General features: G+C 38.9%; 1 protein-coding gene across 1 annotated transcript in view; it reads right to left on the reverse strand.

Moving 5' to 3' along the window:
* Positions 1-17,710, reverse strand: part of elfn2b (extracellular leucine-rich repeat and fibronectin type III domain containing 2b) — a 71,058-nt gene that overhangs the window by 10,209 nt on the left and 43,139 nt on the right. Inside the window, exon 3 of the mRNA XM_075454359.1 lies at positions 117-784. Coding sequence (XP_075310474.1) covers positions 117-458 — 342 coding nt within the window. The 5' untranslated portion in view covers positions 459-784. The remainder of the gene's footprint in view (positions 1-116; positions 785-17,710) is intronic.

Genomic DNA, 17,710 nt, shown 5'->3' on the forward strand with positions numbered 1-17,710 from the left:
TTACCTTTCATCTAGTTCACAGGGAAAAACTACAAGTTGTTTGTGATAAAAAATAGTCTTAATTTGCTATATTCTTGTGTGTAACAAATAGCTTCAAGGATCAATTTCCTCATCACCTGTAGATTGGCTTGTCCTGCAAAGGCTCCATCTTCGATATAGCTGATTTCATTCTTGGTAAGATTAAGGTCGGTCAAGTTGGTGAAGCGGTACATTGAACTGAAAAGCACAGCTTTCAGCTTGTTCTCATTCAATCTCAAGTCATGGACCGTGTTGTTGATGTGTTGCGGAATGGTCTCATAGGGCGGCTGGTTCTGACTGCATATAGCCAGCCAAACGTAGCCTTTGTCTCCTTCAATGAGCCAGCAGTCTCCATTGACCGTGTCAGAGAAATAGGAGAAGAATAGGAGGGAGGGAAGAATAAGAGGGAGGAGAGTAGAGGTGGAGTAAGCACCCTGCATGATGCCAGTGGAAAGAAAAGACAGGAAAGGGGGGGGGCTATTGGGAAAGATGTTGGAGCAGTATGAGAAGGAGGGTGTGTTTTCAGCAGAAAGGGAAGCAACAAAAGTTGCGAGGAAAAATTTCCAAAGAGGAAATGGGTCTGGGTTGGGTGTTGAAAAAGGGCTAAGGCTTCACAATGCCAGTCTCAGCATCATGGTTATTAGCAGGGGAGCCATGTTAAGTCATATCCTGTTGAACTGCAAGGGAAGGGAACAATTTGTCTTCATACTCTTTCTGTAGGCTCCCCTTGTGTCTGAGGATGGACCCTTGGAATGGTCTGTAGGATCTGTAAAAGAAACAGAATGAAAGAAATGTAAGACAAAATGTCTTATGACAGTTATGCCATATATTGTTTGAAAAAAGGCAAATTTAGGAATTAACTTTAAAAGTAATCTCAGAAAATCTTGATTCATGCAGGAATGACTTTTATAAAGTTCAGGTCAACACTATATCACCTTAGAATGCAGTCACTTTTCCCAAAAAAAGTCCTCCCTCGAGCCTATTCCATGACACTTAATTCATTCTCCATTCCTTTACCTCATAAGACTATGAAATCAAGCTTCAACTGATGCCTACAGTTTAGATTTTGGACCTATCAAAACATCCTCAGTCCTGAGAGGGCCTTTATATTCTGAAGATACAAAGTGCAGCATGAGTCACCCAAATCCACAGTTATTCTTTCTCACGACACCATCATGCCAAAACCTAAGCTCTCTAGCCCATCTGCATGTCATTTCAATAGCAGTCAAGCATTTACATACATATGAAAGGGATTAGTTGCCTGTTGCATCATGACAAACATTATACGCTTGCCTGCACCTTTGCAGGGAAACACATACTTATAATTACACGCACAGCACAAAAAATTGCACATTCAAATGGACATTCTGTATGTTCTCAGACAAAACCGTGCATGAGTACACATAAACGATAAATCACAAGTTTGTCCCTGTCTTACAGTATGCAAGCATGCACTCAGGTGCATCTATAGGTGAAGTGAACACGCTAGTGTATCTTTATGATGCTACACAAAGCAGTTTGTCGATCTAGTCTCTCATCTCGTGTTTTTCATCCCACACCTCCTCTACTGCACAACCTCTCGATGTCCCTCACCATTCCATGAAATGCAACAGAGAAAATACATCCCTGTTTCTCTGAAGAACAGGCCTAATATCTTCCCCGCGCTCCAGATTCAGACTTCTCTCTAATTCCAGCAAAGAATTGAACTCATTATAGCTTATTCTGGTCTGTGTTCCCCAGAGGTGAAAGCAAAGAATCAGGTCCAACTTCTTTTTCATTGGGCTTATTACTTCTGGAAAATAATATGTGAATCTTGTGTAAAATGCTACATTATCCTGCATCCATCAAACTTAGACATGTGCACATGGGATGTGACACAGAAGCATATAGAGAAATAGAACATATTCAGTTCTGATTGTCCTTGCCACCCTTTGCCCGTGATGAATGAACTACATTATATGGCCATACATGTAAGGTATGTAGAAAACAAACATTTCTATTAGACAATTTAAAGGAGAGCTTACTTTGGCAAGCTGTAGATAAACATCAGCCATGGTTGTTTTTTCTATGCTATTTATTTGATATACGGACCATGTAACTTTTTTTTAATTCTGCGGGTTATAGGGCAATAAAAAAACGATGTGAATCACAATTTAATTCTGATCACTTTTGCGAGTCTACAAATTTCCAAAGTCATTTGCTGTTTTAACAACAGGTGGTCTAGTAAACAGAGGGCCAGCATCTTTTATCATTCGCCTCTGGTGTGCTAACTCTTATCACACAATACAAATCACTCAGAGAAACTCTTTTGCAATTTTCCACAACATCTGCCTTAACTGCAGTCAGTTCAGTTTGCAAAGAACACAAAGTCTTTGTGGGTACAGTTCAGTTGTGACTGACATACTTGGAAAATCTACCAGTTGCACACACTGTCTTTCACTGACAGACAATAAGTTCTGCTTTTCATCTGTTCCACTGCTCTCTAGTGGAAGAAAAGCGGCCCGTCACGAGTCTGTTTTGGGACACCCTCTTGCAATTCACTGTCTTGCTCTCTCGTCTGAGGTTTATCCCCTCCACGTGAGACATGATCCCATTTGGTGCTCTACATAGTGAAACCCAAAGGGTTCGCATGGGGGAGGCAGGAGACACATGAGTGCGTGTTTAGGAATGTGATTACATAATTAGGAAAACGGGACATGCTGCAATACCTGCCTCAAAGGGACAACACATACTCTTAACAGTGATCCATTTGTAACTGTGAAAATGTAGGACTCAGCATCAGGCTTTCACTTCCTTTGCTGTGTCCTGACATTGAAAGACATGATTTTGAAGTAATTTGATAATCCCTACAATGCTACTTTCTGGGCATTGGAAAATGTTACAGTCATTCATGTAAATTATAAAGTAATTCATGAAATTCAAAAAACACAAAGGTTTTTGCTTGAAGACATGTTGATAAGCTCCAGTACACACAGTATAGTCTGCCACATCTTGCATCTAAACATGGGGTCTGATTGTAGGTCACATTCACAGAGGCACTCCAATTCTAGGAACAAGGAAACAGGTACTACAAGCTCGAGATAGTAAGTGATTCATTATCTTTAAACTTCAGGGGTGGTCCAGAGGGAGAATCCCTATTTCCACACTACCAAGGAATTGAAACATATTTATTATTTTTGCGCATGGGGAAGTTTTGCTTTAAGCTCTCATTTCTGACCAAACATCCTTTGTGATGCTTTCACGCTTTCTTTTTCCCATATTTGTGTTCCTTTACATGAGAGGGAGTAAGACACAAATCCAGACAGTAGTTTGGAACAGCTGCCATGATTATTCTGTAGGCTAAGGCTTATTCTTTGCTGTTACAGTTGCAGTCATAATTTAGATTTCATGGAATCTTGTAATCCAAGTACGCTACATACTTTGTGCCTTTTTTTTTTTCACCGGATGTCATCTTTCATTATATTAAGTACTTTAATCAGTTGTCTTTTCTTAACACTCCATAGTTTGGACAGCATATATACTATAATTACTGTAGCAGCTAAGCTCAGCAGGTTAATTTCCTTAGCTGCATTATCCACTGCCAGGCTCCACCACACAGCTTTAGTAAAAATGACATCATGTACACCCCCTCAATATACTGCTATAGAGTTGTGTTTGAGAAGCACTGTATGATAAGTGAAAAATCAAATCAATATAAAGGTTCTACTACAAGAGGTAGAGTGTCTCAATTATGCTATTTTGTGACCATATGTCTCTACGTGTTACTTTGATAACAAACGTGACATTTCTCTATAAAGAGTTTAATATTAACATTAAGCTAAATATTTAGAAATTAGAATGGATAGGTCATGACAAAACTGATGAAAGGGGAGGAGTGAGAGGAAAGACTTTAGAGCCATAGTTGGACCCAACAACCCTAATAGAGCAACCTCAGTCATATAAAGACTCTGCGGCTCAGGTACATAACTTTTCTGCCCTTGACCTCGCCAACATAATATGGGATAGAAAAGAGGGGTGGTAGGTTCCCTTTTGGTCAGTTTGCTAACAAGAGGGATGGCATTCCCCTCCCCCACTAAAACTGTGTCCTGACTGTAGGTGTGTGAACCACTTTCACCTCAAAATACATGAGAGGAAACAGATATAATCAAATTTCAATACTGTAGCCTTATCCAGTTACATGTTCTACCTTACACAAAGAGGATACAAGAGGAGGTTCAGACTGTTAATCAGACTAGATGAAATGAAACAGACCAGATCCAGAACTATGCAAATCTTTGTCTCGTGTACACTGGAACTTAATGCTTTAAATATAACCTAAAGTTTAAACCACAATATATAACTAAATGTCCTACAAACATTATAGTAACCAGCTATTGCATGTTGTGTGATCCCTTTGGTGGATTTAAGCTCGGAAGTCTGTCAACATGCTAATTTGGTTCACTTAAAAACTTCATGAGTTGTGTGAACTTTGTGCAGTAGCTTTAAAGTTAGAACTGCTCCAGTTTATAGACTCTGAAGTGGTCTAAAAACCGTGGAACTCCCTTGTAGCTATAAAACTTCAAACGGTCTATGGTTTATATCTGTGTGGAAAACGTGCCTCATAAATCGTAGGTACTAAAAAAACATTTCACTACATGTGTTTTCCTAACCCATTCTTAGAAAATGCATAACAGAACATATAAACCAAAACTCGGTAATTGCACTAATTCAGATCCTTGTTCAAATAAAACAGTTGCACAAGTTGTTCAATGTCAACTTTGTAAATCTTTTTGATTTTGCGAGGTACACATTACACATGGACATACACACCGCAGCCCCATTCTTTTATGCGACACAGATCTGGGTTACTCGGTGTTAAAGCGCCTATTGATGCTCTTTGTTGCCATAGAAACACTTCTAGGATTGACAGTGCCAATTTGATCTAAAGCTAAAAGAATAGAATGTTGTTGCTATTTGCATCAAATCAGTATGTCTCTTCTGCTCCATTACCCACAACTATAAATCTCTCCTCCATGAATTCTAATAGCATTCAATGAACACTGACTGTGACAGGTGCTCGATTTGGAGGGGTTCCATATCTAATCTGAACTATTACCAAAAGGACTTTTGGACCCAGGCCACTGTCAGCCTGAATGTAACTTCATTGGCTGTGACCTCTTGCGCCTCTGGCTGCGTACAGTGCTGTCACTTTAAATTGTATCACCTGTGGATTATTTGTGCTCATCTGTGTGACATGCTAAAACAAGCAAAGAAGCACAATTGTTCATGTGAAACATGCAGGGCAAACGCGCACAGTGCCTCTAATTTAATTTGCCCTCAAAACCTGTGTGTGATCAGTGGGTGATTTACTCGGGCAGGAACTCATCACACAATCAGACAGGGAGCCTCTGCATTGTACATGTTTTCCAAGGGCTAAGAGAGCACTAAAGCATTATCTAAGACCAGAAAAAGTCAAAAATAGGAATCAATTTGAAAGTATTTCTTGGATGACTCATTTGATAATAATGAACTCGTTTATAAGCAGCTTGTAAAATAAACGATATTGAACTGTATTGCATCATTTAGTTTGCTTTTTTCGAAATGTTTTGCTGAAGGCAGATTTGAAATCAGTGGAACCTTCGCACATTTTTTTGGCTTAACGAAATAATGTGAAGTAGCAAATATCTATGATGGAAAAATAAATTTTTTCTTTAAACCAAAAACGGCTTCATTTAGTATATAATCTCTTTGTTAAATGATTGTTACATTTTCATTGCATTAGATCTGTTTATATCTGTTTGGCCAGTGGCTCCTTCAGCATGAAAAAAAGTCCATATTACTGCCATGAAAGGCCCACAGAAGAAGAGTACGACTCAGAGCAACAAGTCCTCCACCTGCAATGGTCTTATAGGCCGTAGAATCCTCATATGGAGGAGGGATGATTGGATGGAGGAGCTAAGCACTGCGCTCTCAGCCATGAAAATTGCATGACATGAGTTGGAGACCGGTATACATTCTGTCAATAACACAACACTTTAGTAAAACACTGATTTCATAGGGTTAGAAAACAATCATGGTTAGGGCTGATAGGTATTTCTTTTACAACCCAACCATTGCCCTCTTGGATGAGATTTTGCTTGTTACCATGGTTACATGTAAGTACAGCGTGCTATGACAAAGAGTTGTCACTTTCTGGTTGACTTTAGAAAATAGCATCACTTAGCAAGGGTTAGAAATCAAAACTACTTGGGTACTGTTAGAAAATGGTTTGACTCATGAACACTAAAAGTTGCGTTTTTTTTTTTTTTAAATGGACCGTCAGTATTACTGTAGCTGTATCTGCCCGCAGAGGAAATGCCAAATGGGGTAGGGAAGGAGTACAGTCTTGTTCAGAGGGCAACAGAGAAAAAAGTGGACTAATCGGCAGCAGTTGAGGATACACATTTTGAGAAGTGATGGATTGCCCTAATCATATTATGCAAGAACATGCAACACCATACAAATCAAAGAAGTGACAAGGACAAGAGGCAAAGTAATTTCAGGATAGGCAAAGCCACAAAACAAGAATAAACACTGCTGTAGCTTTTCACGGATGGAAATCAGCGATTAAAAACCAAGGTATACATGTTATATGTTGCTAGATAGAGGATGGACAGTTTTCAAAATGTTGTATAATACCCACATATTTCTATAAAGTGGATGAGACTATTTTTCTTTTTTTGTGTTCACATCCATGTGGAGCTCCTTTAGGCCACTAAATATTGTCAATATGTAATCTAGAAATAGAACAAAACATAAAAGTATAAGCACGGACGGAATCTAGATAGAGTTGACACCTGTTGGTAAGTGAAAAAAAAAATAAAATAAGGGAACTCATTCACTGGCTCCCGACCTAAGCACCCAATCACATGTCCTGCCAGGCACTCGACAGGGTTTCAAATAAGGTTTGACAGTCTCATTGGGTAAAATGCCAATAATATATCTGTTGAGGTTGGAGCTGTTGGTGATCCATGCCAATACTTGATTATTTTGGCAGGTGCAGAGAATTCTGCCCGTCAGCAGCTTATTTCCCAACCAACACTGTCTTAAATGACCGTAGAAGGATGTGTTTGTATAAACTGTGATTACCGTACAGAAAGCAGCCATTCACAAAGTGGTTTTAGAGAGAGCACAAAGCATTAAATTCTGTCAAGCAAATAAACACAATAGTGTTGGATACATAGTGGCTTGATTAGCTGAAAATATTTTTTCCCCATTATATTTACCATGTTTTGCCACAACTTGTTTTTTTTTTTGAGAGCAAACCAAACACCTCCTCATTTTTCCACCATTTTCATCAAACTGAATTGCTTTTATTCGTTCCACCATGAGTCAGAAGACCTTAGACAGACATAAAAGACTAATTTCAAGTGGGTGTACCAAAGAATTTGTGTGTTGATTTTTAAGAAAGGCAACAAAGAAAAGAGAGATAGAAAGTAAACAAAAGAGGGGGTGAAGACACCTAAACTAATTTACTCTTTATTTTAGTGTGTTTCTATTCTTAGGCCAAATTTGTTCCTTATTTCCTTATCCACCTGAACCTTAATCCCATAACCCTCATGAGTGCCCACAGGCTCACGCCATGGCTTTGAATACATTTTTATTTACTACAGTCATTTAGTTCTGACTCACGTCACCATGGTAACCATTCCAAAGTGGCCTGATGGGGTGTTTAGTATGTTACTGAGTGACTTAAGATGGCAAAAGAATACTGGAGCTCTCAACAGATTAAAAACACTGACACCTTCATTTCACCTAACTCTCTCTGATGCTATTCAGTATCAAATCTTTGCTTTATCCATATATATTTTAATTACAGCTCTTTTAGATCAGACTTATAGGATAGTGTACACCATCATAGGCTGCACTCACACAAACACACACAAAGACTAAGATGTGTGCGTACCTTACCGCAGTGGATACGTGAATATAGCAGAAAGAGTTTCAGTCACAGGAGTTAACATTAATCTGAAGACGTGTGTGTTCGGTGTGGCCTTGAAGACTTGTATAACCCCAAGAGTTTTATTGTCTAAAGACAATAATCTACTGAAACCCCTCACTCTCTGTGCACCTTCCTTTTTCTCTATATCTACATCCTTCTATCCTCCCACTTTTACTCTTCTTCAACTGGTTTTTATCTGTCAACTCCTCTAATCCCTCCACAACCCTTGATATCTGTTCCTGTCTCCTATGTTCCTTTGGTATGTTGCTTTCTCAGAATTCTTGTATCACTTTTCTTTCCATCAGTTTGCACTGATGTTGTACTTCGCTTTTGTCCAGGCCAGTTCCCAGGAGTGCAGTCAGTGTAGTGTGGAGAGGTTGGGGAAGTGAGCAAAACCCTCTTTCCTCTCCACTTCACACAGGGCTTAGGTATGAGACAAACACAACTACAGGCACGGACGAGGCTCCTCTGAGAGCTTAACCTTGTGTAAGTCTGAGTGGAACAGATGATTTCTCAGTGGCCATAGGAAGAACCTTCTAAAAGCAGCAGTGCAACTTTGCTAAGCCCTGTTCAACAAAATGCTGCTGGTTCAGTCCTGGCAGAATTTAAAGATATGGATTTACTGTCCAAATTGTGCTCCCACAGATACATTTTTCTATACATATGAAACAGCAAAAATAGGAATTTAGGTGATCTCCCCTTCATTTCTAAGTCTTGAGCAGCTATTTGTTGCTCAAGTAGGGCAGAGAAATGTAGAAAGATATAAATAAATTAGGAAGCTGAGACAGGCAAAGCAGAAAGAGAGGAGAAGAAGTGAGAAAGGGCAATGGAAGAGACAGCTAGAACAGAAATGATGAGGGGCTGCGTTTGATCAGTGATTCCCTCACAATCTCCTTATTCACATCCACAAAGAGCAGAGACAAAGTCACTGCTGCAACATAAATCATGAAGCACTTTAAAATTATGTGGAGGATCCAGGCTGAAAAAAAAAAAAAAAAAAAGACAGCCTTGAAGAAATGAATGAAAATGTGGAGGAAAAATGGTATAACTACCTCTCTCAGGTTTGATCTATAATTCATATTTTTTACCATTGTGTGCTATCAAGATCTTTTCAACATCTCACCTTTTTTATGTCAATCTCACTTTTCAACATCCCTTATGACCATAACGCTGTGTTTGTATCTGTAACTGTTTGTCAGTGTGCGATGTTTAGCCCACTGTCATCTGTAGCTGCTCATGCATGACATCATATCCATTTCTTGAATGCCTCGCAGGAAGAAGTAGTGATGCAGTGAAGCATGGAGGAGGGGTCCAAAGGTCTCGGGACTAAATGGTGCAGAGCACCTTAGTAGCCCTCCAACTGACCGCTATATTACAGCTACTGACATACTTTTTTTTCTGTATCTAGAATGACCCGGGGGCAGGCCTAGGGATGTGGCTCCATGGTGTGACTTGGACCTGTAAGATGAGGGGGTGGTTGGAAAGTTTTCAGCAGAAGAAGCAGGGTAGATACCACCCAGAGACTGGGTTAAAGCCAGGGGGATGCATGTTCAAATTCAAGCACAGTTATGGCAACCATGTGGAAAGAAGAAGATTATTTCCCTGCTCGAGGCTAGGATTTGGAGAAAAGCTGCAGTGAGAAGGAGAACATGTGTGGCTGGAACTGGAGCCGGGGGAAAACAGAAGCTTGTGGATGTGCACTAGATGAGGGCAGTGGAGATAATTCTGTGATTGGGTCAGTGAAATGTCAAAGATTACAGCCTGGACAATTATGCCATGGAGTGCATTTCTTTGATCAGTTTACGGATTAACAAAACTAACAAAAGCTGTCAGTTAAAGTGCGCAGGGCTTACAGTACAGCTCAATAGACCCGATTTTGGCCAAATGAAAATTATTTCGGGGAATAGATAAAACAAAACTCCAATCTGGTAGGATTTATAGCACTCTGGATAATTTCAAAATTGCATGGCAGGGTGTAAGATACAAATGGATATGGCATACAAGGAACTTTATAACCAATTGGCTTGGTCATCATCATCAAATGGCAAGTATGGTTTGGGACTGGGAGATCTAGACCTATAAATTGGCTAAAGCCAACCAACAGGACATAAAGGTGTTCAATAACCTGCCAAAAGTCTGTTATCGTAGGCCTGGATGTGGAAATCGCAGATGAGAGCAACATCAAGAAGGAACACTAGATGCTCAAAAAATGCCAAGGGCTGAAAGTGAAGGTTTAAAAGATGTGGGAAGTTCCGACAACAGTGGCAACAGTGGTAATCAGAGCACTCAGGAATGAGTCTGTGATGAAATCTGAGCCATACTCGTAGAAAACACTTCATCAGGAAGAGCCTGATTACAGCAGACGACAGCCTTATGCTAATAATGCTAACACGTCCTCATTTTCAACCATCTTTCAAATATCCAATAGGGAAAAAAATTGAATTATTTAATTTAATTTTAATTGAATTGTTTCCACGTGCCAAACTGAATTTATGCTTGCAACACAAACAAATTTACTTCATCATATAAATGTGCATATTCTTTTTCTGTGCACAACAATGTATATTACATCACTGATTTTCTTCCCCGGTAAACTATTACCCGGTGTTGAAATCTGAAACAAGGTTTATCAAATCTGTATGTAAGCCCTGCGTACTAGTTACAAAATTCCAGTTTCAGACTTAGAGTAAAAGAACACAACTTAAGCCAAAGTGCAGATCAAAACCCAGCACATTTGCTGCGATCAGCGTATCTGTTATCCTGCGGCCTATCCATTTGCACAAGTGCTGCCATAGCAACAATTTATCAGCGTTTGAAGTGACAGCACATTAATTTTTTGATCACAGAGGAGCACGAGGTCTAATGATGCATAAAATGATGGTATAGTAGAGATAGAGAAGCAGAGAGTCAGAATGAGAGTGATATGGAGAGCAAAGGAAACTCTGATTGGTGGAATAAATGAACTCTTGGGAATCATTGACTATCGACCATTTCTGTTATTTAAGGAATGAAGACATTTGGATGTTGTACTAAATGAACAAACTTTTACACAAAAATTGTAAGACTGACTACAAATCTACTTTGAAAAGCAAAGTCCATTACTCAGAGGTTATGGGAGTCATGAATATTAACGGTTAACTGTATCTTTGAACTCGAATGTTAGTAGGTCTTCATTTGACAAAAAGGTCAAAATGAAGATAAGACATGTTTCTAGATTTGTTTTTGTTTTTTCTTGGCTTACTTATTTAGCTCTGTGGGTTGGGGTTCTAATTTTGACCAATTGTTATGCCATCAGTGAGTTCTCAGATTGAAATAGCACATTTACCAAATGGACACACCGGGATCGCTTCATAATCAAAAGAAATAAACAGGAGTAAATGCATTGAAAGTGCAAATATCTCTCTTTTTTCTAGTGTGTCTCTCTCTGATTACATTTTCATGTTGCAGTCAAACTCACTCCATATCAACAGTCAGCCTATAATAGTTGGACATTTTGGCAAAGCTTTAGCTCTGAAATATTTCAACAGCAAGAAGAAGTTTGGAAACACGTAACTCCCACAAAAACAAGCTCATCCACTGTAGTATGCACAGATAAGGGGAGACGATACCTGATCTCGGCAAAGTCAACAACAAAAATGAACACAAAGGCAGAGGTGCATGTATGAGACGTGAAAATTCAAGGAAGACGGACTAAATAATAAATCTGTACTAATTAAACCTGCATTATGGATATTCAGTTGTGCTTATAATCACCACTTTCTATGTTAGATCACCAAATATTCCCGCTGCCACTATATGTTACTGCCTTTTAATGCATTTCTGTACATGCACGCACACTTTGTAACAGTTTATTCACCAAAAGTGCAAATACAGAAAGAACAAAAGGAGCTGCAATGTGTTAAGGTGGTGCAACTTCACTCCCAGCTTCAGACCTCATAGGCTTTATTTGACTGAACAATAGGATGAAAGATTAGAACAGAGCAAAACTGGTTGAAACATATTAATGTGGCTTTTATGTAGGGATGTTTATTGAAGATTAACGTTTTCATTTTTCACATTAAGAAGAAATCTTGAATCAAAAAGGTAGTTCATCGTTCTTTTCAAATACAAAGAAGGGGGCAAGGAAGATGTAATGTTACGAAGCCCCTGCCTTAAAACATGCAGTACATGTCCTGGCTGGTATTTTGCGTCATCTATTTTTCAGCACCACACTGCAAAGCATGAAGGGAAATTTCTGCACTGTACAGTAAGTCTCTCACTTGAACACATTTACTGTCAGACCCCGGGTTTTCATAAGAGGCACTGAGAACACAAGATAGTTATTCCCTTCAATATTGAACTTGACAATGCCTGGAACAGTGCTCTGCCTTATTTTTCTTCATTCATCATACTCCTGCCAAGTTCAGGGAGCACATGAAGTTTTTTTGTTCTTTTGTTTTTTTGCAGAAAAAAAAGATAAAACATGTGCTCCATTTCCTCACTCTTTTTCTTCAGAGGAACTGGCTTTTTCAGCTTCCTCACTGAGACTTAGATAAGAAGATCAATACCACTCTCATGTCTGCACAAGTAAATATGAGGGCACAGCCTCAAGCCGGTTAGCTTAGCTTTGCAGAAAAACACCCAAAACTGACAGAGTTAGGCTGATTGTATCCAAAACTAAAAGAGAATAATACCTCTCAGCAACCAAAAAAACTCACCAATTATAGAGCCCTGCTCACGCTCGGCTTACTGTATGGCTGAGACCCCTTGGTGTAACAGTTAGCATAATTTCTTAAATAAGCTGGATAAAGACTGGGAAAGGGTTAAGTCAGTGCAGTGGTTTCTGATCCAAATGGTGGCATTTTGTGCAGCTTTTTTAACCAAGGTACTTCAGTTTGGAACCAAGATGTTTCCAATCCCAGGTTATATTCAGACAATGAAACAACACGAATTTTAATGAAACATTTTTGTCAATTCTTGGTTGAGTTTTTGCAAATAAAAACTACTTTGTTATGGTAAGAAATAAATCATGGCTGAGGCTAAAACGTATCCTTTCTACCCCCGCCCTCCCCTCCATCATGATACTTAGCAGCTGCTTTCAATGCCTCTTGGAACATGAACATGATGACATCTAAATCATAAGCAAAAACAGGAGTGGTACTTGGGGAGATGGATAAGCATAATCTTGAAAAACAATTCCTGCCAGTCATTCGGTGCGTTGGATGATGGGTCGTGTAACTGTGCTCCACACAAACTGGATGAAAAGTGAATGCTCCAGATTTAGAAACAGTTAAATTTTTAATGTCGTAATTTTCAAGAACAGCCATTTCATTTTTTCTTTTATTCCTTTTTATTTGGACAGCTATTTCAACTTGCCGACAGCTATCCTACCAAGTAGTAGGGTATACAGTATTTAAAAAAAAAAATTCCCAGCTACTGATTCACATTATCATCAAATAAGTCGGCAGTGAATCTAAGCAGTGACTCATGGTTAATGATAATGGAGATGGCACTAACTGTCTGTGGCCCCAGATGGATGGCTTTTCATACAGAAGCACATGGGTCAGCTGAAGCAAACACTGGTTTAGACAACTGAGTGATACATGCTGCCACGTGCAAAGATAAAAAGAATACATTGTTTTATTCATTTATGTTCTCTTCTTACTGGCCAGGTAATGATTTTATGCACAAATGTGAGGCACTGACGTCGACAGTGTGATGGAAGGACTGCCTTCAGGTCCTTTCATTTTATGAATAAAATCATTTCATCCCAGTTTCGACTTTTCTGCTTTCATTTGCCAGTTTGAAGTTTTAATCTCGAGTTTTTTGTTTTTTTTACAGTGCCATTGCAAAATTACAAGTATAGTGCCCTTTTCTAGAAAGGAAAAAAGATTCCAACGAAGCCATTTCCAGCAAAAATAAAATAAATGGGTAGGTACTTTTTGATACAATATTCCCATAAATGTCCTTGCACATGTACACAAGAGCATTCTTTCTGTCAGGAAGCAGGTGTGCATTCCTCAAGGCAAAATATTAGATGCTCCAAAGAGATCAAACTGACAGTAATGAAACGATGCAAGCAAACTAGATTGTATATGTGTGTGGGTGTGTGTACGCTTGCTTTTGAGCATCTCCTTGTGCTCCAACAGTATGCACAGTACACAGCTCGTATAAGAACATCTGAGCCTCTGCAGAGCGTTTAAATGCAGCCGCGCGCAGTACAGTGTGTAGGTGCTCATATATGCGAGTGTAGATTTTCCATGCACAGATTTTGAGCTGCACTGTGTTTTGCCATGATTCCACTATGATTGTTTTCATAGGGGGTGAGGCTAACAAACCGTCTGCAGAGCTAAACTAGGCCACTGCCTGGCTCCGGGCAAATAAGAGATGGAGAGACACAGAGGGGGAGAAGTGAAGAGAGTGAGATTGAGGGAAGACAAGGAGGTAACAAAGATATTGCATAACAATATAATATAACAGAAGGGGCACCTTACATGTTATTGTGACTCACAGATTGATCGTAATATCATGTCACATCAGACAGGTTGAGGCGTCCTTGGGAGAGACGGAGCCAGCGCATTGCCCCAAATATGGTCATCGGTGTGTGAATGTAAACAAAAGATCACTGTGTATACCTTGTGCAAATATATAATAATAAGAAGAAGGGCTGCGTTTGTGTGAATGAGTGTCAGAGCTTTATAACTTTGAAACTTTAGGTGTGCACATTCAACTTTTTCCCTTATATTTCCCTAGTTTATTCTCAATGAGGCCCAAATGTAGTATCACTGTGCTATCACTGATCACTGTGTGATACCCAGTGAGGTGATAATGACTCATGGTATTGGATGTTGCCTGGTTTTGTGTGTGTTTTTTTTTTCCAGCACTAAGGAATATTTTTTGATAATTGATGGTGGATGATTGCAAAATCAGCATAACATTAAGTCATTTCCTTCTGTAAATGATGTTCTCACAAACCCTAATGATGAACTGGACCCTCTCTTGTTGTGCTTTTTTCTTGTTTTGTTTTAGTGTGCAACATTTAGAAGGATCCTATTGTATACAAGATAATATATTTCTTATAATCATTTTGTGTAAAGTCAAAAGAAAGCCAGATTGCTGTTTTGTCACCTTGTAGTGGCCCCTTAAAATCTACAGATGGTGCGCGTCCTCCTCCACAGAGTCTGGCATGGAGCACAACCATATTTTTTATAGTGCTGAGCAGATAAACCAAACTCTGGCTCTAGAAATAACCACATTTCTTTGTTTGTCTATTCATTTTTCCAACCTTTTTTGGTGGCCACCACAGGTTCCCCCACATGCTTACAAGGGCCATTACGTACGATTATTTGTGAAGATGCTGTATATTCACTGCAATGGGATACTATGCATGAAGCTAACTCCTTATGTTCTACCACAAGACAAACCAAAAGAACAATGTGTCATAACTTGCAATAATTGTACTTTTGATCTTACTTTTGAGTATTTAACAAACTGTAATGCTAACTCATTTAGCGCATTCGCTATTTAGTTGCCAACTTCCAAAAACAGCAAATGCAAAAATGAAGATCCCATATTTTTTGTTATAAAAACAGATTTCAAGTTTCAATAAATTGTCATGCTATTAAGTTAGGATGTGAATGTGGTAGGACATACAGAAGGGAAATATGGAGGCATGGGAAAATGGAGATACGGGGATGAGAACAGAGAACCGGGCTTGATAGAGAGAGAACAAAGGGAACCAGAAATATAATGAACCGAGATAGATAATGTTATGAAATGCCCTGTTGCCTGTTAAATCTCTTTGACACATAGAGAAATGGTGAGAGAGAAAGAATTACTGTGTGTAAGAAACATGGACAGTGAGAAAAAAACTTTCTGTTCTGTTGTCAGGAACATTCGTCCTCATCAGCAACCCAGAGACTGAGTCAATAACAAGAAACAAGTCAGACCGGGATGCAGTCTTTAAGGGAGTAAAAGCATCCAGTGGAGAGTTGGAGACTACTAGAGAGTGATTACTTAAAGAAATGTCTCATAAAATTATGATTTAGTAGTCAATTTATATGAATAAGAAAACAAAAAACATACCAATCGCAGGCTGGTCGTACGACCACATTTTATGCCAATGATTAGAACCTCATTTGGGAGTAACTCTTTAAACCTCTGTCACCTCCCTGCTATTGAAAGCAGACATCATACCAAGATACAAAAAGCTCACTAAGAAACGTGTGTGTTTAAGCTGTGCCAGGTTGCTGCTGACAGGTTGACATACTTGGGTCAAACCACAAATATCTTTTCAGGAAAAAGGAAAAACAACACATGCTACTTCTGAAACGCCATGGTGGAACAGTTATGGTTTGCTTTTTCCATGCCGCCTGAAGTTTAGATTCTGCTTGGAGCTTTCAACAGGACAATACAACTGCACGTCTCAAAAACAAGGAATGGAGTGCCCATGTCCAAGATTTGAATCCCACTATATATATATATATATATATATATATATATATATATATATAAAATAAATAATAATATATATAAGAAATAAACCTTTGTCATCATTTTCGATTCTGAATAAAACAATCTTTTTATCTATTAAGACAATGAAATTCTTTTTTTTCTGAATTGAAAAACCGAATAGCAAGAACTCTTCAGAGCTCTGATTTTTCTTTTGAGCGAGGCTGCGTATGCGATGCTATTGGACCTTAAACGAGTAACGGCGTCGGATCTGTGTAGAATTTCTTTGAGCCTTTTGGTGAGTTGACTTCCCCACTTAGAAATATGTATGTTACGTCTAAATAATCATGGAATTGAAAGAAAGTTTTATGTAGGTGTAATCAAAGACTTTAATCAGTAGTCAGATGCTGGAGAGCAGCAGTGTAAAACACCTACATGCAAATTATTTTGGCTAATAGAGAGGCATGGTAGCTTCTAAAGGCCATGGGTGTGCTAAATAAATAGAAATATATATACACATATTATGTAAATACAAATTATACATATATAAACACAATCTAAATAAATCACAAATGTAAAAAAAATTGATGAAAAGAGGGGCTAAATATGCGAAAGATAACAAGTTAGTAAAAAAGGAGAGGGAGAGATAAGAGGGAGCTTTTGGTTCTTGCTTCTTTCCTCCTTATTTTCTCACTAATGTCATACTCTTAACTCCATTTTCATAGATTGGATCTCTTAGAAGTCACAAAACAAAGGGGGGAAAGCAGAGAAGCCAACTGCAGAGAACAAAAGTGGAGGGTGTGGAGACGGAGATAAGTGCATGTCGAAAGCAGCAACACTGTTGGTTAACCGTCAAACATGCAAGCATTTACAAACAACTCTGGAGAGGAGAGGGATAAAAAAGACACATTCTTATTATGGTCTTTGTGTTCTTGTGAAAGTCGAGGGGTGGGGAATCAGACACATACAACACTCTAAGCTCGTCTGGCCCTATTTAATGTGCTCCACATAAAACAGTAAGGAGCTCTTTAATAAACACACACACACACACACACACACACACACACACACACACACACACACACACAGATTCTCAGATTTACAGACAGGCAGAGGCTTAAACACCCAGTGCAGAATTTATAGTCAAATCAACATGATGACTTTCCAAATGAATACATAAGTAAGTTTACTCTTGTTGACATGTTCAATAAATTAATTCTTTCACACAGGCAATCAGCCTCACCTTAAACCTAAAGCGCCAGCTTATACTGCCAGGAACAATGAATCACAGAATGTCTAATG

This window comes from Odontesthes bonariensis, chromosome 21 (genome assembly GCF_027942865.1).
Source record: "Odontesthes bonariensis isolate fOdoBon6 chromosome 21, fOdoBon6.hap1, whole genome shotgun sequence".
NCBI classification, from domain to species: domain Eukaryota; kingdom Metazoa; phylum Chordata; class Actinopteri; order Atheriniformes; family Atherinopsidae; genus Odontesthes; species Odontesthes bonariensis.